This window comes from Polyodon spathula, chromosome 9 (genome assembly GCF_017654505.1).
Source record: "Polyodon spathula isolate WHYD16114869_AA chromosome 9, ASM1765450v1, whole genome shotgun sequence".
In the NCBI taxonomy this organism is placed as follows: domain Eukaryota; kingdom Metazoa; phylum Chordata; class Actinopteri; order Acipenseriformes; family Polyodontidae; genus Polyodon; species Polyodon spathula.
Window position 1 is genome coordinate 18,117,466 of NC_054542.1, and position 26,326 is coordinate 18,143,791.

The window sequence follows — 26,326 nt, forward strand, 5'->3', positions numbered from 1 at the left end:
CAGACACCTTGTTTTGTCAGTTTCTTTCTAACACAGTATGGTGTTTCTGTGGCATACCTGTGTACAGTATTTTATAGACAGCAGTCAGTTTTTGTTAAAGCGATCATACACAAGTTATCACAGTCCTGTAGTTAAACACTAAAAATGTCAATAGAACGAAAATGTCAAAACAAAAGAACGTGGCTGTAGAAGAAAAGCTGAAAGCTATTGAGCAAGTGAAAAGTGGAGTTAAGCAAGTTGATGTTGCTTGTGATTTGAAAGTTGACAAGTCAACTGTGGGGATGGTGAAAAGATGAAGAGAAGCTCAGAGCACTCATTCATAAAGTTGACAGTAAAGAAAGCTCACTGAGAAAACAAACACGAATGCCAGAGAATGATAACATTGATGAAGCGCTGTACACCTGGCTTGTACAACAACGCGCACAGGGGACACCTGTTTCAGGCCAAATCCTGCAAGCAAAAGCACAGGACTTGGCAAATGACTAAAGGGACCGGAGTTTGAATTTAAGGCTAGCCAGGGTTGGTTTTGGCGCTGGATCCATGAAGGGACTCCAGAAGGGCAGCAGCCATCTACAGAGGAGCAAGCGGCTGTTAATTATCCAGAAGAACTGAAGAGATCATACAAGCTAGTCGATATGAAGAACAACAGATCTATAACATAGACGAAGGTGATGTTTATTGGAAGTTGCTGCCCTGCAATACATAGTGTACGAGGGAAGAGCAGCAAAAAGAAAGCTATAAGCAACAGAAGGATCGTGTCACAGATCGTGACACAGTGGTGTTTACATCAGAAAGAGTAAAAAGCCACACCTTTTTCAACATGTGAATATGCGTAATCTGCCTGTCGTCTACAAAGCAAGTAAGAATGCCTGGAGCCACATATATTCAAGTCATGGTTTTTATATTAATTTGTGCCTCAAACCCATTTGTTTTTGCAGTGTAAGGCAATTCTTCTGTTAAATAACTGGCCCACACATCCTTATGCAAACTAACTTGTGAATGATGGCAAAATGAAGGTTGTGTACTTACCAAAAAACACAACCAGGCCAGGTTACCTAAACTACACATCGCATTGACTTCAGTTTTATCTCAGAGAGTATTTCGGCATTATTATAGCTGGTTTTGGCTTCCACTGTATAGTACATTTGTATGAGTGGTGCAATAGCACTGTATTCAACTTATTTGTCACAATTTTTAAAGAAACTGACACATGGGGAACATTGGTACTCGTTCTGTTCCCTTGGCTTCACAAATTCAGTCAGGTTTTTTGCTTTCATAATGCACTTCCAAAACTAGCTATACATCTTTAAAGATTTCTAATGCTTCGTGTATATTTCCCAAAAAAGCCTTCTGAGTCTTTTCCATGTACAAAAGTTAACCCTGCCAAAGCTATAAGTAAGTGAAATGGCATGCACTTGTGGTAGAGTACACTAGTCGTAACGTTTGCCTGCTTGACTTTGTTTCTTACAGTTTTACCTTAGAAATCTGATTGATCTCTTTGAAGTAATGAATGGGATCTAGGAAGGCATAGTCCCTCAACAGCCTTTTGGTTGAACAGTGAACTTGTACTTTAAATTATTGACCTCAGGATGGAGGTGGTGGTGGGGGTGATTGCTATGCAGTAGGTGTGATCCTGGAATAATTTAACAATCCTGTGACACATTACCGAAAGAGGAGGGGGAGTTAAATACAGCACATGCACCACTGTGTCTCCAAGATGTCATCTTCAACTTCAGTACCTGAAAGGGATTATAACCAATTGTGACAAAGTGCCCGCCCCTGTGTATATTATCTGTTATGTGTTGCGTGTTGTGTGTTTAAATGTTGGTGTATAGACATTAGTACACGGGATATAAACGGGTCTGTGTAACACAAGTGTTTTAAATGTATATGTGTATTTAGGCACGAGGATTGCACAGCACTTCACGTGCAAGTAAAATGTAGTAATATATGAGCACGGAGAATTGCCTTGATTAATTCACATGCAGTTGTACTGAGACTCCAATTGAATGATTGATTCATAAAAGGATCATGTTGTCACATACGCGGTGTTGTGTGTTCAAGAGTGGAGAAAGGGGGAGAGAGAGAGAAAGAGAGCGAGAGATAAATGAAAATATAGATCTCAATTGTTGTATAGCGTTCGTCCACTCTGTGTTTTGTCCGTGTCTATTCGTTTTGTTTGTCTATTTATTTTGGCCTTATGTGCCGTGTGCTGTTTTGTTACAAACCTTTTATTTTCTGCCTATTATTAAACTGCGCATCACCGCCTTCACCATTTCAACAGCTGTGTGCAGAGTCAGTTCCTGTTTCTGGTCTGTCATCACCCACTTCGGCCGTCCTTGTGACACGTGGTGTCCTACTTGGGATTAACAACGCCTCCTAGACTAAGACCAGGTCAGGGACTGTAGTTTTGGAAAAAAAAAAAAAAATTTAAATATATATATATATATATATATATATATATATATATATATATATATATAGTATATATATATATATATATATATATATTTTGTGTGTGTGGGGGGGGGGGGGAATAAAACATGGAAGGCTGGGACTGGAGAGATGGCTGCCAGGACCTGAAGGAGTTCCTCAGTGGTCTGGAGGACCAGGGCTGGTGCCTTGGCTGTGGGGAGTTTGGGCACCCGGTGGTGCGCTGCCCCTATCAGGAAGGAGGGGAGAAACTGCCGCAGGAGAGGAATGTGAGGAGGTGGCAGAGAAGGGGAAAGGGGAAGAGGAAGGCAGAGGTCACCACGAGGCTTCGGCGTGGTAATCGCGACGTGCCATTTACTTCTCGCTTGGTGCACCGCTGTCTCCAGAGCCGCACCAGTCTCCTGCAAGGGAGGAAGAGCCGCACCAGTCCCCTGCAAGTGAGGGAGAGCCGCACCAGTCCCCTGTAACAAGGAGAGACTACATGCCGCTCCCACCTCCACCGCCAGGAGACAACATGCCGCTCCCACCTCCATTGGCAGGAGCAGAGCAGCAGGAGCTGCCTCTGCCTCCGCCACCTCCATCGGCAGGCGCAGAGCAGCAGGAGCTGCCTCTGCCTCCTCCACCAGCAGAGGGTGAATGCCTACTGGGTCCCTGTCCCCCAGCAGAGGGTGAATGCCTGCTGGGTCCCCGTCCACCAGCAGAGGGTGAATGCCTGCTGGTAGCACTTCCCCCACCAGCAGAGGGTGAATGCCTGCTGGTAGCACTTCCCCCACCAGCAGAGGGTGAATGCCTGCTGGTAGCACTTCCCCCACCATCACGAGGAGAGGAGCTGGAGCTTCCTCTGCCTCCACCTCCATCAGGGGGAGAGGAGCAGGAGCTGCCTCTCCCTGCACCAGAAGGACCAAGACTAGATGCTGGAGGTCCTCAGCAGCCCTTGCATAGGCTGCTGAGGGAAGCACGGGGAAGAACCTCCTGGCCGCAGTGGCCGAAAAGAGGGCCATCACCCGCACCCCAGCTTGTCCTGACTCCCTGCCTCGCTTCGCCCAAGGATGCCTGCCTCGCTTCGCCCAAGGATGCCTGCCACGCTTCGCCCAAGGATGCCTGCCACACTTCGCCCAAGGATGCCTGCCACGCTTCGCTCCGCATCGCCTGGGGTTGCCCGCCGCTCCGCATCGCCTGGGGTTGCCCACCGCTCCGCATCACAGCCGGAAGTACTGTGGCCGGAACCTCACCAAGGGGAGCTGCCAGCCACGAAGAAGGGGGAGGAGGTCTAGAGACCACCAACCCCAGCAGCAGTTTCGCTGCCGGAGATCGGGTGGGAGTTCTGGAGACCTGTTCCCACTGCAGCTTCTTTGCTGCCAGAGATCGTGGGGGAGGTCAGTAGACCTGCTCCCACTGCAGTTTCTTCCCTGCGGGAAGAACAGTGGTCGGAGCCCCACCAAGGGAAGCTGCCTGCTGCAAAGAAGGGGGGAGTTCAGGAGACCACCCCCCAAGCAGCCTTTCCGCTGCCAGGACTACCCTGGCAGGAGAATGCCACCCTGCTGTCAGTATTGCTGCTGACAACCTTACGACCTGTGGGCCCCTTGAAGCCTCCGGTCCTGGCCCAGGACTTTGTACTGGACTTTTGGTCTTTTAAGGGGGTAGGTGGCCATTGAGGCCATGTGTGCTTTGCACAGGGGGGGGGGGGGGTATATGTGACAAATTGCCCGCCCCTGTGTATATTATCTGTTATGTGTTGCATGTGGTGTGTTTAAATGTTGGTGTATAGACGTTGGTACACAGGATATAAACGGGTCTGTGTAACACGAGTGTTTAAAATGTATATGTGTATTTAGGCACGAGGATTGCACAGCACTTCACGTGCAAGTAAAATGTAGTAATATATGAGCACTGGGAATTGCACTTGATTAATTCACGTGCAATTGTACTGAGACTCCAATTGAATGATTGATTACCAGTCGAGTCTTGGTACAGCTGCATAAAAGTTGCATGTTGTCACATACGCCGTGTTGTGTGTTCAAGAGTGGAGAACGGGGGAGAGAGAGAGAAAGAGAGCGAGAGATAAGTGGAAATATAGATCTCAATTGTTGTGTAGCGTTCGTCCACTCTGTGTTTTGTCCGTGTCTATTCGTTTTGTTTGTCTATTTATTTTGGCCTCATGTGCCGTGTGCTGTTTTGTTACAAACCTTTTATTTTCTGCCTATTATTAAACTGCGCATCAGCGCCTTCACCATTTCAACAGCTGTGTGCAGAGTCGGTTCCTGTTTCTGGTCTGTCGTCACCCACTTTGGCCGTCCTTGTGACACCAATGCAAAGGCATTTTCTTTCACCTCAGTTGAACAATGTTTTACAAACTGTGTAATCCTTTTTTTCAAGTTCCATTAACCCATTTACACTTGCCACTTTTAAGCGGCTTAGCTCTAGGACATATTTTTTTTGTAGTGTAAATGCAACCATTCTAATTCCACAGTTTTGGAATTTTTTTTCTTTACTATGAATGCGTCTGTCCCCGAATCAGCTCACCCAGGCACGTTGTGAGCAATACCCTCAGTGCCAGCCTTACTCGGCCATCTCCTTGGGAACAGAACGCATAAACACACTGAGCTGAAGCCATGGACGTGACAGACTGGAGTGATCAGAGACGGTGCTTGTTAATATTTTATTTAATCACCTAGCTTTATCTTGGTAATAAAAAACACAAAAAGTATACTTGCCTGATATAACCAACCAACAAAATACTAGATTTCAGTTAATATGATACGCATTTGTTTCACACTGTATTGTCCTACTATGTTTACTTGAAAGATGCCCTGCATACTTCAGTAACAATGGCAAACTTGATACAAATAAATCATTAATTACAAAATAATACACCCATCTATGATTTCTGGTGTTTTACCTCCAATACTGTTAGCGGGTATCATTCATACCCAAACACACACATTCTTACTGTAGGACTACTCACATTGATACCCAAGTATTTTTTTTTTTTACAAAAATAACACTGTAATTTTAACAAATAAATACTTATTGTTTAGGTTTGAATGTTTCTGGTGATTCCATAAAGGTCTATAAACATGAAGAATATATTCACATTTTATCACTGCTTTATGCACAATTGTTATTTACTGACTAAACTTTTGAAATAAAAAGAAAAAAAAATTGAGTTTTAGAAGCAAAACAGTATCTCTTCCAGGTTTAGAATAAACAGAAAAAAACAGCTGATTGTTGTTCATTTTCTTTAGTGAAATACTATTTATTTCTTAAAACTGCTTTGCAGTGTTAAATATTTAGTTTTTTGATATATATAAATGTTGTTACTTGAGGAGGTTAAACTGCCAGTAATATAAACCCTACTGTAATGCTTAGACGTGCAGGAATTGTATGTTTGCAGTGTTATTAAGCAGAATATAAGCTTTATTTTATTTGCAAAAAATACTTTTTTGTAGTTCAGTTATTTTTTGTAACAGTATTTAAAACAGTTTTCTAAGGGGGACAAACTTTGAATTTTAACTAGCTGCAAGAGATAATATGCTGGGTTTGTTTGTTTGTTAGTGGCCATATAAAGGCCAGTGTTAACTGTAAAATGAAAAAGAATTTAAATAAATTGTAAACTCAGGAAACTGCACTGCACGTCTTAACTTTTCATCCCATGTACAGTGAGGTCATGCACTTTAGTTCAGGGGCTCTGCACACGCATGCTGGTTCAGAGCCCACTTAGCATGCTGCTCAATTGTAAACGGGTGGCACAAACAATAAGAATCTTTGAATCCAATTGACTCGAGTCAGGTCAGAGTTTTAAGTGTTAACGCATTATATGTTAGCCCACTTTAATCTGAAAGATCCAGCTCTATTATCACCATTTAATTCAGTCCGTTTTGGTGATTCTCACTGTGCTTTAATCACACCATTCCATTCTCCATGTAAATAAAATTTACAAATAGGCTGTCCTTGAAATCTATTCAAATTCTAATGCAAGTTTTCTAAGATGTTCTATTATTGATGTTTCAGCCATGGCAACAAGGAAGTGTTTTCCTGTCACGGAATTAAACTGGCAGTGGACTGGTTTTTGGATCGTGGCCATAAAGACATCACAGTGTTTGTGCCCGCCTGGAGAAAAGAACAATCTAGACCAGATGCCCTTATAACAGGTACTCTTTCATTAACGACCTTAACATATGTTCACCATGTACAATTACTTGTAAGAATATGATGTTGACACCCCATGAAAAAGGTCTAAGGGCCCAGTTTTGACGACTGCTAAAAAATGGAAGGCAATGTGCTGTGCAGACTCAAGGAGCATCTCAAGAGCATCCTGAACAGAGCAGAGGCTGGCCACTGGAGAGATTTGGCTAGCGCTGGTCAATCCATTGAAAGTGGGAGACAGAAAGGATTAGCAAATCAGAAGAAACTAACATCCCCTTTTAATGTGGAATACTTATTACTGCGGATGTGTTTTCTGTAATTTTTTGATAATAATAAAATAAGCATGGGTGGCTTATATTGAGTACAGTGCAGAAACTGCATCTACAATATGGAACATAATAAACCCTAACCCTTAAATCCGACATGAATTGAATATGTGCTTATAATAAAATGAATCGTGTCGGAATGGAGTATGAGCTTTATATCATTTTAAAAAACTGTTTTTGTTTGATTGAAAGCTATCATTTGCAAAGCGGCACTAAGTTTATCAATGCGGGTCATCACACACAGTCTCTTGTATGTATGTACATACAGTACAAGGCTACTAGCCTGCAGATACAGGGAGGGGACATAACAAAAGGTGTGCTGCAGACTTACCTGTGAAAATGTAGGATAAAACATCAGGTTATTTTGCAATTTTTTTGTGTCAATGCAGTTTTATTTTAATGTCTGATTTTTCGTAACGTCTGCACATAATAAACACATCTTTGAAATCGCTCAGGTGAAAATGATATTCAGACCACTCCCCAATTTTACCTGACACCTTCTGATAACGCAGTTGTAAAACATCTGGGCAAAACATGGTACCAACTTCCCTCCACAGGGCCAAGTTTGATTGCGCACGTTGGCACCTGATCATGGGACGCTAACGACCTATGCCTTGCATTACTGCTTTGCCTTGTGATCAGGATTGGTTACTAAGCAGTCATGTTTAGATGTGTAAAATGTACTTTATTTTCTTGTTTTTTTAAATAGACCAAGAAATCTTGCGGAAACTGGAAAGGGAGAAGATACTGGTGTTCACCCCTTCACGACGTGTGCAGGGGCGGAGGGTGGTCTGTTATGATGACCGGTTCATAGTCAAGCTCGCCTATGAGTCGAACGGCATCATTGTATCCAATGACAACTACAGGGATCTGGCCAACGAGAAGCCTGAATGGAAGAAGTTTATTGATGAACGATTGCTGATGTATTCCTTTGTTACTGACAAGTGAGTTTCTATCTTTTCAATATATATTTTTTTAAATGGGAAGAAAAAGGAAATACTGTAATCCTTACGTTTAATTTTGTCCGACAGGATGATTTTGAATTAACCTGAAGCGTCATATTTGCATGGACACCTCACTATTTACAGGATGAAAAGTGAATACAAATGCACATTGCGATTTCCTGAGTTCACAAATTATTGAAATCTTTTTTTTGTTTGTTTCATAGTAAACACGGCCCTTCTTTAATGACTACCCATCATATGGTTATTTATGTCTTGCATCTAGTTAAACTGCACGTTGTTAAAATGCACTTTTGTTTTGAATTGAACTACTACATAAAGTTATCTTGCCTTTGCAATATTATGTTCTAGTGATGGGTGATAGTACTGGTACCAACAGTATACCGCGATACCAAAATGTTGTGGCTCCTGTATCTGCACTCTGGGGAGCCACTTTACTACCATGGAGACGATACTGCCATGACTCATTGCATGGTTTGACGAAGAGAAGCATTAACAAATGATCCAGTCTAAGGAGTGAAATAGCCCAATACTTAAATAAATAAATAAAGTAAAATGAAACAAGTTATTTGGGTTGTTTTGGATTTTTGGCCAGTGAAGATGGCCATGTTATAGACAACAGAAAGCCAAAATGCCGAAGACGCATGAAAGAAATTCTGGCAAAAGGAGGCTGATGTAGTTTTTTTTTAGAAGTAGTGAGTAGTTGTTCTTGATGAAAGAAGTACACGGTCCTTTTCTTCAGGTATTATTCTATATTTACAGGTTTAATTCCGAAAACAAAAAGAACACTCAAAATTAAACAGTACAGATCACACTTTCATATGCAAACTGCAAGGTACAAAACTAAGTTCAAAACAAAACATAACAGAACAGAATAATACAATGCAATACTGTAGGTTTGATCCTCCAATACTAGTCTTAATGAAAGAGAGAAGTGAGCTGAGTTTAGTGTACCTTGATTAAGTAGCCACTGACCTCAGCCCCACGCTCCTTCCTTCTCTTTGTAGGTTCAATCACCCTGGGCAACCCCCTGTAGAGGTCTCATGTACGTGTTGTAAAAAAAACTGATTCTGGCTCACACTGCCTAAGATGGTGTTGTCTTGGTGTGGCCCTTTGTTCCTTTATGCTTAACCTGTGTTATCTCTTGAGCGCATCGGTTCCACCAGCAATGTGCGATTGCGTTTATTCCAGCAGTCAGACAGTCATCGTCAGAGCAATTAAATGCAATCTTGCAATCTTGCATTTACCAGTTATTATATCTCCTCTGATAATCTCTTTTTAAAACTAACAGAGTGTACAAACCTGCAAACACATGTATCTTATATTGCATTCAAATTTCTTTCCATGTTCATGAGGCAATATGTCAAATTTGTTTAAACATTTGTCTGATCATCATCCAGACCTGTTTACAGAATTTAAATGGCAGGTTTGTAAAATTATTAAATATTGGTCTTTATTTAAATAACTATACTAACTAAAGGATTATTTTCAGTGATTTTAGTGTGTGTGTGTGTTTTTTTTTTTGTTTTTTTTTAATAATATATGCTTGTTAGATGACACAACTCGTATATATTGCAGCGTTTACAGGTTCTGGGAATGACACAGCATTTTGAGAGGCAAACAGCATTTCTGCCCAGACTATTGAACAGGCTCAAACAACAACAGCAGCCCTTCTCTCACACAGCAACCACACACAGACTCACGGTCCCCATTTTTATTTTTCCCCAGGTGGGAAAGCACAAACTGATCTTTGTTTGTTTAGAATTTACAGTTATAACCTATATAAAAAAATAAACTGTTGGTCTAAAGTTATTGTGACTGAATTGAAGTTGAAGTAATTTGTATTTGAAGTGATTAGAAGAAATAACTTTTTTTTTTCAAGGCAACGTGTTTCCTCATTTTTGTTAGACATGCTAGAATTTGCAGTGCATGTGTAGTTTTGACACTATTTTTTACGTGCAAACTTTGTACTAAAGCAGCAGCTTGCAGTATTAAGTCTAGCCCATAACTTTTTAAATTCTGAGTATTAGATTTTTGTCTTCCTACTAGTATGAAACTATTACCATCACAGAAAACCTGAGTTTAGTTTATCATCTTTACTTTTTAAAACAGAAGTCAGCAGCTATTACACCTAAAACTGCATCTTCCATGCAAAAGTAGGGAACCCTTACAGCTGCATTTGACAGACAACAGAACTATGATTCCAGGTCAAAGGAAGCACACATCTTACACAGAGCAGTGGGATCTGCATATAGAGGCCTATATGCCTGTGCACACCGTTAAAAAGAATGCATTCAGAAGTCTACTGGCCAAACTCAACTGCATCTATGAGTTTCCAAGACTTTATGATGAAACAAAGGAAGGAAGCAGTAAGTGCAGTTATTGGGAATACCTTTTTACTCATGCACTCCTGACCTCTGGCCAAGCATAGACACAGATGCCTATATACCTAGTGTCCAGTTAATTTGAAAGAGCTGGGAAGTGCAAACCTGGTGCATAGGTTGTGCTGGGATAAACATAGATCATACTGCTGAGGACCTGAAGAATGCTCTTAATAAGATTTTAGATTATTGGAACTTGGATATCACTAAAATGTCTGCAATTGCTACTGATCATGCCGCAAACAATCATAAGGGTTTTGCCTCTGACTTTTGGATTCCATGCTTTGGACATAATTTAGATCTGGCAATCAACAAAGCAATTCACATTGATCGAGTGTCGGCAACTTTATCCAGACTGTGCAAAACAGTCTCAGCATTCATAAGGTCTTTCAAGATCACTAGGCAGTTGGTGAAAAATCAAAAAGTCCTCCTCTGCACAAACATGTACATGACGAGCTGGAATTCAATTTATGATATGGTGCAGCATTTCTTAGAACAGCAGCAAGCTGTCTGTAGTGTTCTTGCAGATGGCAGAAAGAAGTGACATCATATGCCCAAGGATGCAGACATTACTATTCTGGAAACCATGAAGGATGTTCTTGGCCCACTAACTTCATTAGCACATTAGCAGGCACCCCTACTACACTCTGTACAGGAGGAAGCCTGAAAAGCGAGCTTAAACTCTATGGCCGAATGGAAGACATAGATGCTGAAGAAGACCCTCTAGCTTGGTGGAAGAAAAATTCAGGGAGTTTACCCTTTGCATTGCAGCTTCTATTTGTGCTTCCAAACGTGTGCTGAGCACATCAGGAATCATCTGCATACCCAGACGCAGAAAACTTAAACAAGAAAATGTGGCTATGCTTGCGTTTCTTGCAAACAACCTGCTACTAGTGAAACAACTTGTCAAAGTAAAATAGAAATGTGTTGCTTAAACTGTTTCCAATTCTAATTAAACAATTATGCTTTTTTTTCCAACTGTAGCCTAGTTGATAACTTTTTGTACATTTAGTTATATATTCTTGAATGCGTGCTGACAATGATTTTAAATTTAAAATGATTTGCTAGTTCATCTTACTGCAAAATGTGGAGTTTACTTGCTCACTTCCAGTTACTTTAAAGTTGAGCATAAGAAGTTATTTGTTTTGCAACTTAGAAAACCAGATAGGTACATGTTGACTTTTTTTTCTTCAATTTTTAGCATGTTGTATTGTAACTGTTTGTTACATGTATTGTATATGTTTTTTTTTTTTATTTTGTTCTTAATTTAAATCATTTTATGATTTGTCATAATGGAATATGGTGCAAAAGAAGCATAAAAGTATTACAAATAACAGGAACTCCTAGTTTTTTTTTTTTTAATTACTGTTCAACTTAACTTTACTTTTTTGGTGGTATCGTGATAGTATCGAGTATTGTGATACTAGAATTGGTATCCGTATTGTGGAGCAACATTTTGGTATCGCCTTGGTATTGCTTGTTATGTTCAAATGCTTAAAAAAAGACTTTATAACATACTTATATTTTGCTTAAGATTGTCTATGCAATAAAAGTTGGTTTTATATTAGTTTAACAAAAGATAACAACATTAATATATATCAAGAGGACAAAGGTTAATTTGCATTTATCTGTAAACAATCAGCAGTTTTTTCTGTTTGCTACAACCGTGCAAGAGTACTGTTTTGCTTGTTTTTCTTCTAAAGCACATTTTGTGTGTTTTTGTTTTTTTGGGGGGGGGGTTTATTATTCAACTCATTCAAATCTAAACGGTAACTATTTATTTGTGAAAATATATTAAAACACTGTTCAGGAAATGGTAGAAGAGATTTGTTTAAATTTGTAATTAAGATTTATTTTTATCTTAACAAGTTTATAATGTATTTTTATTGAAGTATGCAGGACATATTTCAGATAAACATTGGGGATAATACAGTATAAAACTAATACATATAGCATATATGAACTAAACTGTATTATGTTGTTGGTTCTGTTTTCATGTCATTATCAGATAAGTGTTCTTTTCATGCTAGTACTTGTAGCCTGTTATTAGCAGTTACCAAGGTAAATGTCCAGGATCCTGTGAATGATTGAAACTTCCCAGAATAGGAGACTAAAACATATTCTGATCACTCTGCCTGTCATGTCCGCAGCTTCAGCTGAGTGTGTTTATGTGTCCTGTTCCCAAAAAAACGTCTGAGTGACACCAACACTGGGGCTGTTGCTCACAACATGCCTCAGCATGAGCCAACTTACGGGCCGATGCATTCAAAAAACAGACCAAAGCCATCACAAAGCCACTCTCTGGACAGTTGCTTACCTGAAAAACAACAGAAGACTATCAATCAGTCAATCTATTTTATATAGCGCCTTTCGTAGTGGACCACCATCACAAAGCGCTTTACAAAACACAGTAAAAAGCAATGCATAATACTTTAAGTACAGTAAAAAAAAAAAAAAGCATAATACATTAAATAGTGAAAAACAATATATAATACATTAAATACAAGGCTTGGAGGTGAAAATTCTAGAAAATTGTGGATGTATATGTCATATAGAATCATGAGTATAAGATACAGTTAAAAAGTTAGAAGTAGCAAAGACACAGCAGCTAATAATAGATATCAGACTTAAAGACCTTGGAAAGCAAGAGAGAACAAGTGGGTCTTGAGAGTTGATTTAAAGCGAGCGATGGTGGGAGCATCACGCATCAAAGCTGGGAGAGAGTTCCATAGAGTCGGAGCTATGAAGCTAAACGAGCATTCTCCAAGAGTGGTGCACTTTTGCTTGGAGATAACAAGCTGGCCAGAGTCTGAGGACTTTAGCTTGCAGGCAGGGACATAGTGGGTCAGCAGGTTGAAGAGATACTCAGGACCAGCGTGATGAAGGCCATTGTAGGTGAGCAGGAGAATTTTGAAAGTAATCCTGAACTTTACAGGTAGCCAGTGAGCTGGGCAAGGCGGGGGGTGATGTGTTCACGTTTTTTACATCTGGTAAGGATCCTGACAGCGGCATTCTGAACAGTGCAGTCTGTTGATGGCGCGTGCTGGAAGACCACCATTGCAGTAGTCGAGTCGAGAGGAGACAAATGCATGACAGAGTATCTCCGCATCCAGGAGGGAAAGGTAGGAACGGACTTTGGTGATGTTTTGAAGGTGGTAGAAGGACGATTTGACATGGAGGAGACGTACGTCCAGACATACACCAAGGCTTCGGGGGAAGGCAGCAGCAGACAGTTTCCAAGGTTCAGGGCAGCTATATTGAGATTCTTAAATTGAGTTTTAGATCCTACTAGAAGCAGTTCAGATTTGCTAGTGTTGATCTAAAGAAAATTGCCAGACATCCAGGCCACGATTCCAGATAGGTAAGAGGACATCCAGTAGAGACAGGTTCCAGAGATCCCAGCATACTTCTGAAGGCAGTCAAGAAGAATGCTATGATCTGTGGTGTCAAATGCTGCAGTTAGGTCAAGGAGGACAAGCACAGAGGGAGCAGCAGCATCAACATTAAGCAGGAGGTCATTTACAAGCCGGAGCAGAGCAGTTTCAGTACTGTGATGCAGCTGGAAACCAGACTGCAGAGATTCAAGCAGTTTTCCTAAATGTTTATGGGATATGAGACCTAGAAAGATAAACACAAAACAATTTACATGTATGAGGTTTTTTTTCCTGTGCATTCATGTTGGAGGTGCTGTAAAAAAAAAAAAAAAGTTTGAAAACATGCTTTATAGGGGAACTTTTTAAAAGGCACTGATGGAGATTGTTGCAGAACTGTCTGATAAATACTTAAGAACTTGCCTTATTTTTTTTTTATATAACCTGTCAGCAGGGCTATTAGTGTCAGGAAATTTCACACCACCTCCTTCCTTTAAACTTATTAATTTTTAAAGGAAGGGAACTTACCATAAGCATCAATGTGATTACATTTGAATAGGATAGTGGCTCTTGATGGGTTAACTGGATATCCTGCTGTTGTCTGCAGTATTATTTTAAGCAGGCTTCTGTTTCTTGATCTTCAGGTTCATGCCACCTGATGATCCACTGGGTCGCCACGGCCCAAGCTTGGATAACTTCTTGAGAAAAAGACCCATTGTACCAGAACACAAAAAACAACCTTGCCCATATGGTAAGTCTGTGTCTGGCTTTTAGTTGTTTTAATTCACATGAGAAAACATGTGCCTTTTTTATTTATTTATTTATTTTTATTTTATTTATTCATTCATTTATTTATTTAGAGGGTGGAGAGGGCACAATTGGCTCTCAACCTGGCATACATGACACCCGCTGTTCTCAGCACAACCTAAACCAAATGAATCATTGCAGTTGGTCTCAACTGTTATTTGGTTTTGTGATAGTTAAACACACACACACACAAAAGTAGTAATGATGCATGTAAAGCATTATTTTTCCCAAACTTGTACTGTAACTTGTACTCCCACATAATTCAAGGCGCCTGGTCTGTAGCAACATGAATAATGAGATAATGAATAGACCTATTGGAGGATTGGATGCACAGCGCTAGGGAATTCACTTTGATTTGTTTCTTACATTTAATAGAGGATTAATTACCTTTTATTTTTTATGTAATAGGAAAAAAGTGCACTTACGGGCATAAGTGTAAATTTTATCACCCAGAGAGAGGTACTCAGCCCCAGCGCTCTGTAGCGGATGAGCTTCGTGCCATAGCTAAAAACACAGCGGCCAATGGAATAAACGAAGGTGGGCTGGTCAAGAGTCACAGCATGCCGTCAAGCTCCAAATCCGACATCAAGCGCACAGCACCAAAGAGACAGTCAGACCCCAGTATCAGGACTCCAGCGTACCACGAGCTAGAAGAGAAGCTGAGCGCCAAAATCAAAGCGGAGACACGCTCTGTTCCCTCGCCGGTTATCAAAAGCAGTTCCCCTCATCCTCATTCTCAGAAACATCAGCCCTCTGCCCCAACAAACAATGGCCTTCATCCCTCTCAAAGAGCATCTATGATTGTGAACAAAAACCACGGGATGCCCGTGGCTTACAACGAGCAGTACCCCAAATGTGACTCCCCGGTTGACATGAACTACTACTCCATGGTTAATGCATACTCCAACCTGAGCATCTCGGGGCCCAGGAGCCCAGATAGGCATTTTTCTGTCGACACAGATTACCGGATCAGCTCTGTCGCCTCAGACTGCAGCAGCGAAGGCAGCATGAGCTGTAACAGCAGTGACTCTTACATTGGATACAACGAACGCTCTTACATGAGCTCCCCAGACCCGCTGCTAGAGGAGAACCTCAAATGTCATCACCACCACCACCCACCTCCTCCTCCTCCTCCTCCTCAGAATCGCCTTCATTCACAGCCTTTTGGCCACAATTATTATGATGCCTTAGCCCGAGTTCAAAGTTTTGAGCATGAGGAGCCGAAATCTCATCTTAAGCCATCCATTCCCTCCCTCCCCCCTCACCTACAACACCCAGTGGTGGGGGCCCGCTCTAGTTGCCCAACCGACTACCCTGGACCACAGAATCACCAGCACTCCCAGACCAGAGCCTTGGTTTCGACTCGGATTGACAGCCACTCTGACTCGCGACTTTACCACAACTCCCCACTGCGGCAAAGGAAGCCCCATCCTGGCCAGGAGCACTTTGGGAGTTGGGACAGCCTGAGTTATGGGATGGATGCTTATGGCTACCACCAAGGCTACTCTTTACCCAGTAAACCCACGCAGCCTTGTTACGAGCAGTTCACATTCCAAAGCTTGCCTGAGAACCGGGATCAGTCCTGGAGGATGCCCTGGGGACGCAGCATGCCTCAGCAGGAGCCCCCAAAGCCTTCAAGATATCAGGATATCCGGGAGAAGGTCTTTCTAAACCTTTGCAATATCTTCCCACCCGACGTGGTGCAGATGGTAATGAATAGGAGTCCTCACATGATGGATGCTCAGCAGCTGGCTGCTGCAATTCTAGCAGAAAAGACCCAACAAAGTTACTGAACGGGGACACATCCGGTACAAAGTGATCCTCGTTTTATCTCTTCAGCACTAATGCTAAGGGAGGTTTGCTACAATAGCATTTTGTATTATTATTTTAAACTCTGCAATGTGGTTATGTTACAAGCAGCAAAATACTTTGAAACCTGTATAAATAGTTATAATAGTTGGGATATTTTGGGATTTCTTCTACCAGAAATACCACACATTTCTGTTGAATATAAAATGCAGCAGTTTGGATTTTTTAAATGAAAATTTAAATGTACAGAAAAAAAAAAATTTCTCACAGCAATGGACTCCTTCCTTAATTAGCCATAATATACAGGCTTCACTTTATAAAAAAATTAAAGGGTTGTTATTGTACTTTTCTGGTGTCTGTAAAACAAAGCAAATTAAATGTATTTATTTTTCCTTTTTTTATACACAAAATTAGCAAAAATGTAACTTATTTTTTTGAGGATGTATTGTTCTTTTTATGGCACTTTTCACTCTTGTTTGTTTTATTGTATAAGAAGTGTTTTGATAACTGTTGGCAGTCAAGTCTAAGGAAACTCAACCTGTTCGTTTCAGGGTAAAGGCAAGAAAATTAAATGGTATTATTCATTGTGTTTTAGACTGGGTGTTGCAGGGCTACTTTAAAGAGATGCTGCATTGATACACTTTATTCAATGAATCCTAAAGTGATCCTAGTAAGCAGCGTTTTATCAGGCTGCTTGCCAGCTTTTGGTATCTGCAATAATATGCTGTACTACTATTTATTTAGAAGGTTTTAATAAGACCTGTTTCAGCTTCTGCAGTCCTAATCATGTGCTCAGTATCCCAGATAAAGTGAGAACACATTCCTCTGTTTTCCCAACAGGTAGAGTTTCCTTTACATGATTGTGTGCTTATTCTCTATTCACTTTTTGTGGTGTAACAGTGTTGTGCACATTATTAGATTTTATTTTTTAACTTGAGCAGACACCATTACAATCACAAAAGGATGTTTCACGAGGATATGCAAAGTAGCTCTTGATAATGCACTGTAGTATACAATTAATGCTATTTTATTTACTGAAATGAGTAACTTTTTTATTTAATATTTTTTCCTGTAAGTTAATGCATGTTTGTTATAAAGTTAGTTACAGAGCTGTTGTGTTAGTAGGAGATCTGAATCTTTCCAGAAATTTAGCAGTAGGAACAGTCAAAATGTCTGTGTACCTTAGTTTTAGTAAGGGATGTTTCTGGCATGTTATTAATGGGTTTTTGCTAGCTGCTATTGCAGCTCATTCTTTTCTGTAGCAAGCCCCACTTGCACACGATTTCAGTTCATGTTTTTGCTAGATCAGTGATAACCAAAATAATTGTCTGCAGGTTAATGTCTACAAATGACTGTACAGGATTTTAATTCTAACCCTTTTATTGTTTGGGATATTACCCTTTACCCACCTTTTAAAGGGACATTCCCACTTCAAAGATGGGGTGCTTGACTCCTACATTTAGCTTTTTTTCAATCCTTGTTCATGTTTAATTCATTCTTCATTCAACATTGAAGTCGGTTTTAAATGTATTTTATAAAAACAGCTAATCTCTTGGAATGCTGGTTTAGTTTGTTGACGTCCATCTGAGGTGGGTCTCTTCCAACTCCATTTATGGAGATGACAAGATGCATCCAGGATATCCAGCACCAGGTATGTCTGGTTTACGTTGAGGCTGACTCACATACAGGCATTAATAGCATATTCTGTTCTACAGTGGTGTCTGAAGCACTTTTGTGATTATCTTAATCTTCTACAAGTTTCTTTTTTTTTATTTATTTGGAAATGTTCTACACACCAAAACATACCTGAAAAGGTGGAAAATGTCCCTTGTGAAAGTAACATTATTCACTGAGCTCACTGTATAGTTTTCCATAGCAGCTATCAGCACAACCCTTGATAGCCAGAAAACATCTTTCCTTGTTGATACAAATTGTATCTTTTAAATTAATGACAGATTTTATATATATATGTACAGTAGTTAGACACACATGTAACTGTTATTAAAGATATTTTGGGCAACATTTTGTTTATTTTCAGTTAAATGGTCAGAGGTTTCAGTTATACAACAAAAGGGGGTGGGGTGTATAAAGTACATTAGTTAAGAAATGTTGGGACTGTCATGATATCAAGTAGCATTTGTACAAAAGACTGTGCAGAGGGGTACTGTAGCTACAGTATCCCTCACTATTTTGACTGCTGTGTATATTCTTGAAATTCAAAACTACATTTTAGAATGTCTGTATTGTTTTGGTTGGTTATTGAGCAACTGACACACATGAAACCTCAAAGAAATGTAAAATGCTGCCTTTTGACAAAGATAACCTTCTTTCTACTTGTGTGGCACTGTGTGTGAACACATGTAGGCTTTGGGTAAACAGTAAATGCTTCTACGTGGCATTGACACATCCAATAATCTGAACCATGTTCAGCAAACTAGCATTCTGTTTTTTTATGATTTATTTTATTATTACTATTAAATATGTTTTGGACATATTCCACTTGCAGCATGATTTTACAGCAAGGTTTACTTGGAGCTCAGATTTTCTGTTTAGTATTAACTGCTCCCCTGAGGTTGTTTTATTGTTGTTAATTAGCCTTTTTGTGTTCTTAAGTTAATGGAACATAATAAGACAACATTGAATTGAAGTACCATAAACTTTTTCAATTGTGTATTTTGTGTGATTTGTCATTTTAAATTATGAAAAGTGTTGAATGAATTGACAATTTCTAAAGATCTGTTTGGCCTTTAATGAGTGTGCAAGAATAGCAGCTTGCAGCTGGGCTTTACGAATCTACAGGTCTGCAATCCCCTCCACAATTACTGATTTTCTTACCAGGGGAATAGCATAATGAACAGGGGGAAACAATCTAAGCCATATATTACCATATTTAATACAAATATAAGAAATCGCTAGACAAACATTTACACAAAATGTCTTTTCCCAATGTCATCATCAGTTTATAAAACAAAAATTTGTGAAAAATGTTTTATACTGATTCCAAATGTGTGAATTAAAATCCCCCATAATGAAAATTTTAAAAATAAATAAATAAATAAATAAAAACTCAACCTTGATTTTATAATGTTTTTTGGAAAATGCATTCATATCCATTAAAATCTAGACTGGTCTCCTACCTGTTTTTATGCACCATGCCACATCCCACCAGTGAAGGTATATCCCCAATACTGTATTTCTCATACAATCATCTAACACACACACACAAACACACACACACCCACAGCAACATATGGATGTTTTAGGGTGAACCTGGATGGTTAGAACCAAAACAAAAACTGTGTGTGTTGATATTTCTCTCTCTCTCTCTCCACAGTACCAGTCAAAAGTTTGAGTAAATCAGGTTTTTCATGATCATCTATGCTTTTAACTGTATAAACTAGTTTATAAACACTTAATATTTCCTTATATGACACGTGTACTTATATAAGCTGATAATCATAAGTGAATTGCATTCAAAAATTTAATTTTTAAATGAAAATGTAAATTTTGTCAATTTCAATGAAATGGTCACCCAAAGCAAGGGGATTTCAGTCTGTTAAAGCCCAAGTCAGTTAAAAGTCTGAAATGTGTATAACACGGTGTTAGAACACTGGCCTAAGTATAAAAGTGTCTTTGTTAGATGTTCTCTGAGTTAACTAGCATGTTACCTAATTAACTTTTTGTCACCTATTATTGTTAACAGATGAGGATCCATGATTACTATAAATATAGGTAGCATAGGCACAAGTTTGTCATTCCTGAATGTAAGGGAGCAGAAAATGGCAAAATACGCTCAGTAAGCAAAGAAAAAAGAGTCTGTAATTACTTTAAGAAATGAAGGTCAATCTGTAAGACAAATCGCAAGAACTTTGCAAGTGTCTGTAACTGCTGTGGCCAAGACCATCAATGGATTTGAAGAAACTGGCACTCATGAGGACCAAACAAGGTCAGGCAGGCCAAGGGTGACCTCAGAATCAGAGAACAAGTTCATTCGAGTCACAAGTCTGTGAAACCGGCGATTAACTGCCCCTGAACTACAAGCTCAGCTAAATGCTACTAAAAGTACAGATGTTTCAATATCAACTGTTCAGAGGAGACTGCGTGAAGCTGGCCTAATTGGAAGAATTGCTGCAAAGAAACCATTGTTAAGAGTCCAGAATAAGAGGAAGAGACATGTCTGGGCCAAAAAGCACAGAAACTGGATGTTTGAGGAGTGGATGTTGGTCTTATGGATAGATGAGTCAAAATTTGAAATATCTGGGTCCAACCGCCGAGTATTTGTAAGACGTAGAGAGGGTGAGCGCATGAGTTCTGCATGTGTGGTTCCCACTGTCAAGCATGGAGGAGGCAGTGTCATGGTCTGGGGTTGCTTTGCTGGTGACAGAGTTGGTGATCTTTACCAAGTCCATTTCAAGCTCAACCAGCATGGTTATCTTAGCATACTTCAGAGGCATGCCATTCCATCAAGATTACGGCTAGTTGTAAAGTCCTTCATTCTTCAGCAAGATAATGACCCGAAACACACCTCAAAGTTGTGCAATAACTATCTGGCGAAGAAGGAAAGTGAAGGACAACTCTAACAACCTGGCCTGCCCAGTCTCCAGACCTCAATCCCATAGAACTTGTATGGGACGAACTGGACAGAAGAGTCAAAGCTACCCACAAGTGTCCTATGTCTGGAAATTGCTACAGAAGAGCAGAGAAGACATGTCGGTTGATTTCCTGCTGAAACTTGTTAACCGAATGCCTTGTGTTTGTGAAGGGTGGCTATTTTGAGGAATCCAAGATTTAGAGACAATTTTCTTGATCATTGCTTTGGTACTCCTTATGTTTTGTTTTGTATATTGTAACATATGTTTTCATTTTCAAGTATTTACAGAAACGTATACAATGTAAAACATTGTCAATTATGAAAAAAAACTAGTTTCCAGCAAGTGTACTCAAACTTTTGACTGGTACTGTGTGTATATATATATATATATATATATATATATATATATATATATATATATATATATATATATATATATATATATATATATATACACACACACACACACACACACACACACACACACACACACACACACACAGTACCGTCTGATTTTCTGCATTTTTCACATTGAATTAGGTGAAATTCTTTTGTGGGTTGCAGTATTGTATAGAAGGAGTCTGAGAGACAAAATGACACCAAATTTTAGTGCTTCTCTCATCTGTTTGGTGTGCAAGGTAATCAAACGGGCAATCTTCAGGTGAAAAAGTTATTGCCCCCCCCTAGTTAATTCAACCCAATTAAAGGGATAATTAGGGTCAGCTGTTTGAATACTTTGGTTAACAATCAGGCCTGATTTGGGCCAGCCCTGCCCAATATAAATCTGATTAATTTTGGCCCTTACCATCAGAGTGAAGATGTCAGCACACATGTTCTACAGGCACATCATGCCACGATCAAAAGAAATTCCCTTTCCTATCAGTCTGGAAAGGGATACAAAGCCATTTCTAAGGCTCTGGGGCTCCACCAAACCACAGTCAGAGCCATATTGTCCAAATGGAGAAAGTTTGGGACAGCAGTGAATCTTCCCGGGAATGGCCGTCTTACCAAAATCTCTGCAAAAGCAAGGCGTAAAATCGTCCAGGAAGTCACAAAGAACCGTAGAACAACATCCAGGGATCTGCAGGCCTCTCTCGCCTCGGCTAAGGTCAGTGTTCTTGACTCAACCATCAGAAAGTCACTGGGCAAAAATGGGACGCATGGCAGCATAGCAAGGCGGAAACCACTGCTCATGAAGAACAACATGAATGCTCCTCTCAAGTTTGCCACAAAACACCTGGATGATCCTCAAGAGTTCTGGAACAGTGTTCTATGGACAAATGAGTCAAAAGTTCCAGTTTTTGGCCAACATGGGCCCCGTTATGTCTGGCGAAAACCAAACACTGCATTCCACAGTAAGAACCTCATACCAACGGTCAAGCATGGTGGTGGTAGTGTCATAAATTGAGGATGCTTTGCTGCATCAGGACCTGAATGACTTGCCATCATTGAAGGAACCATGAATTCTGTCAGGCAATCCGTCTGTGAGCTGAAGCTGAAGTGCAGCTGGGTCATGCAGCAAGACAATGATCCGAAACACACAAGCAAGTCTACATCAGAATGGTTGAAGAACAAGAAATTTAAAAAGTTCTGGAATAGCCTAGTCAAAGTCCAGACCTAAACCCCAATTGAGAGGTTATGGCAGGACCTGAAGCAGTTTATGCTTGAAAACCCACAAATGTCACTGAGTTGAAGCAGTTCTGCATGAAAGAGTGGGCCAAAATTCCTCCACGGCACTGTGAGAGGCTGATAAATAACTTTTTGTTATTTGTTCACTCAGGGTCCCTTTTATCTAATATTAGATTTTGGTTGAAGGTCTGGTAACATTCAGAGTCAAAAATATGCAAAAATGCAGAAAATCAGATGGGGCAAATACTTTTTCACAGAGAGAGAGTGAGAGAGATAGATAGATATGTACATTGCATATACTTACTTGTGCAGATACTAAGCTGTGCCAGTTGAAAACAGGTTTATTTTAGCCTAGACAGGTATATTTTATACAAACATTTATAAAGTATTACACATATTACCAGACTGCATACAGCTTTGCTTTTGAGAATATATATATAAGCTCTTTGTGATGATGGTCCACGATGAATATATATATAGTATTTTCCTATCCAAAAACAATGCTGCATTTAGTATTGTTAACAGACAATTTTTATTCTGTGGAATGCAAAATGCAATTGATTTCTTAGTTGAGAGTGCAGATTATTTGGGATAGTAGTCTACTTCATGAAAATAGCCAACTTAATGGTATTATTTCTATTTTAAACTGTCCTCATTTGAGAATGCAAAGATCTCAGCTGCATTAGGACTTCAGTTCATGCTAATTCAATTAGATACATTAAGTGACAAACTATTGTTAGCGTTTGTCTTTTCATATGTGCTGCTATTTAGGCACATTTGACAACAAACTACACGTAAACACACTGCTTTTCCAAGATGTAGTTTCCCAAAGTAGGTAAATGTACATACATTCATGAAAGAGCATGTTTTTTATATAAAATGTCAGATTAACACATTGTTTGAGCTGTAACAAAGCATCTATCTAAATTTTGTAGCAGGAGCATTCTTGAAAACAAGATCTCCTTTTTAATAAAGGAGGCTGCATTATTAAATAACATTTTAAATCAGACAAATTACATTTTAGTTTAAAATAGAATTTCATTGTCAGACACTGCAGCTTTAAAACTACGTTGTAGACACGTTTGTGGTCAATGTTTATTTTTGTGCAGCAACATTGTTAATAACTTATGTGTTTTAAAGAAAAGCAATTTTTTTTTGAAAAATAGAAATTAATACGTTGTCATGTGGCCTTTAAAGGCATTTTGGTATATAATACAAAGGTCTATGGGTCTATTTGACTGGTCTATTTTTGTAATTAAACTCTCTTCTACTGGGAGAGAGCTCTCAAAATACAAACCTACCCTCCTTCTGCAAGACTAACAGATACAAAAGGAAGAAAATAATTTTCTGTTTTATAAACAAATTCAAAATTAATTTAGATCAAAACATTTGATATTTATTATCCATTATGGATTGAATGCTTTAAAAAAAAGTCAATGTAGAGATGTATTCATATTTGATAAAGCAATCTGCTACAGTAGCAATTTTTACAAAGTCTGAATCCACGTGGTCTTGTACTTGTTAAACAAAATAACTCCATCCAGTTATGATGTACAAGTGCAGTATTACATGCATGTAGTGAGCTGTTGGGCTGTTTCTACTCGTTATGTATCATATTATAGGAGGCTGTGTGGTCCAGTGGGTTAAAGAAACAGACATGTAACCGGAAGGTCCCCAGTTTAAATCCCAGAGCAGCCACTACTGACTCATTGTGTGACCCTGAGCAAGTCACTTAACCTCCTTGTGTTCCACCTTTAGGGCGAGATGTTGTTGTCAGTGACTGCAACTGATGCATAGTTCACACACCCTAGTCTCGTATCTTGTAAAGCTCTTTGTGATGATGGTCCACGATGAAAGGCGCAATATAAAGATTATTATTATACATTTAGAGTTGTGTCATGTTAACCACTGATAAAAATATAGGTGTAATTGTATCAGCTTGTAATTATAGTTTTGCAATGCTCTTTGCTAGTATTGCAGTGATTTTCCTGTGTTGTACTTTCATAACTACTAATGAAAGCTACTTATGTGAAATAAATACTATGCTTCTTGGTTCACCTGAATAATGGCCTATTAAAATTGAGTAACGTTATATGGAAGTCATTTTACATCTGTGCACTGTGTGAATTGCATTGTATATGAGGTTTTACACTGTATATTATTCTATACCCAAGGCCACCTTTCTTGCCACAGACTTCATAAATTAAAGGAAGTAAAACCAATAAAATAATTTAAATTAGTCTTACCTGGAGTGTGTATGCCATCAGATATGTATGCCTCACTTGATCGGGTTTGAGTAAAATGGCAATTTTGATTTTAAAACATTTTAGGCATCTTTTATATGATTCAAAGCCTATTGAGTAGATATTTCCTCAAATCAGAGTCTCCTTTCTTGGTACTTATTTAGGGAAAAACACCAGCAGGATCAATATACATTTCGACAGCCTAGTATTTAGGTCTGCTGTGGTTTATATCATTAGAACATCCCCTGATGTGTGTTTCATTCAAACCCTGTGCAGAGACCGATCCAATCAAGGTTTTTTTTTTTTTTTTTTATATGCATCTTTTAAAAAGATTGGTATTGAAATATTTACAGTATAATTACTGTGCATAGCATTAATGTCAAGTGATCAATTCAAATGGGGTAATGCAATGCTTTCAAGATTAGAATCTAATCCATTTTACTGGTGGGTGTGCAAGAAAGAAGCAACGACTGCAAGCCAAATGGTGTCACCACCTACAGCTTCAAAACTGCCACTTCTCAACAGCTATTTGTAACAATTATAACATAACAGAATCCTTTATTCCTTAAATCGTTTTAATGTAAGAAGATAGTCTCTTGCTTCCTTCCATGCCCAGTCCTGTAGGTAATACCAGCCTCAGACTCCAAGCCTCGCTGGTAGAGTGCATAACACAACGTGATCTGCAAAGGTAATGGGGAGACCTTTTGGGGAGACTTTTTTGTCCTCAAGTGAAAGACATTTTCAGTCTCTCAAGATCTATTAATTGCAGACATGCTTTCACTTCTCAGATGAGTCGTACTTGTAACATTTGAATTCATTCTACGTAAATTTAGGAAGGAAATTGGCTGGGAAATTCCAATTACCCTCAAGGCTCAGGTTAACCAAATGAACACATCCTGTCCATTTCCAAAAATGTTTTGGCTTTTTTTTTTTTTTATTGTATATTACTCAATGTTATTCTACAGCAAAGGCAACATTTTAAGGAGGAAAAAAAATCAAGCAAGAAGTTTCTTGTTTTATAAATACTATTTGTGCTTTTATTTCTTTTTACTACATGTGTATGTTTTTAATACTGTTTGAAAGACTTTGTTTTAGTTACACTTTTGACAAAGAAAAGCATCTTAAAAGTATCTTAAGATTTAGTGTTTAAATCATAATATTGACAAAAGCAACATGTGAATTGTGCGCTTACCGGTAAAGACCTATGCATTTTTAAATGGTGTAATTAATTACTGCTGTGGCATGGCTGTAAAATTTAAAAAAATAAAAATTATATATATTTGTATTTTTTTGTGTGAGAAAAATAATTTCAGGCGAGTTTCAACATGTCTGTGCTTTCAAAATAAATGTTACATGATTTGCATTGTATTTATTAAATTTTGATTAGATTATTCCATGCAGACTGTAATTCAGCAAAAGAAGATCATGTTACCTGCTTTTCAAATGAATCTCTGCTAGATCAACAACAGAAGCTGCCAAGTGTTTTTTTACTGGATGTTCAGTAACTTTCATACATGATCCCATTTGTGAATATAACTAAACACGTCAGTGTAGTATAAAAGTAGGGCACCATGACCTACACCCACAGCATATAAATAGCATTGCATAATACCCATACATATTTTACA

At 39.1% G+C, this 26,326-nt stretch overlaps 1 protein-coding gene across 1 annotated transcript in view; it reads left to right on the forward strand.

The window, feature by feature from the left end:
• LOC121320916 (probable ribonuclease ZC3H12C) overlaps window positions 1–16,560 on the forward strand; it is a 31,306-nt gene extending 14,746 nt beyond the window's left edge. The window contains 4 exon segments of the mRNA XM_041259695.1: window positions 6,445–6,584; window positions 7,615–7,849; window positions 14,264–14,370; window positions 14,835–16,560. Of these exon segments, the coding sequence (XP_041115629.1) occupies window positions 6,445–6,584; window positions 7,615–7,849; window positions 14,264–14,370; window positions 14,835–16,219 (1,867 nt within the window). The 3' untranslated portion in view covers window positions 16,220–16,560.
• The last annotated feature ends 9,766 nt before the right edge of the window (window positions 16,561–26,326 follow it).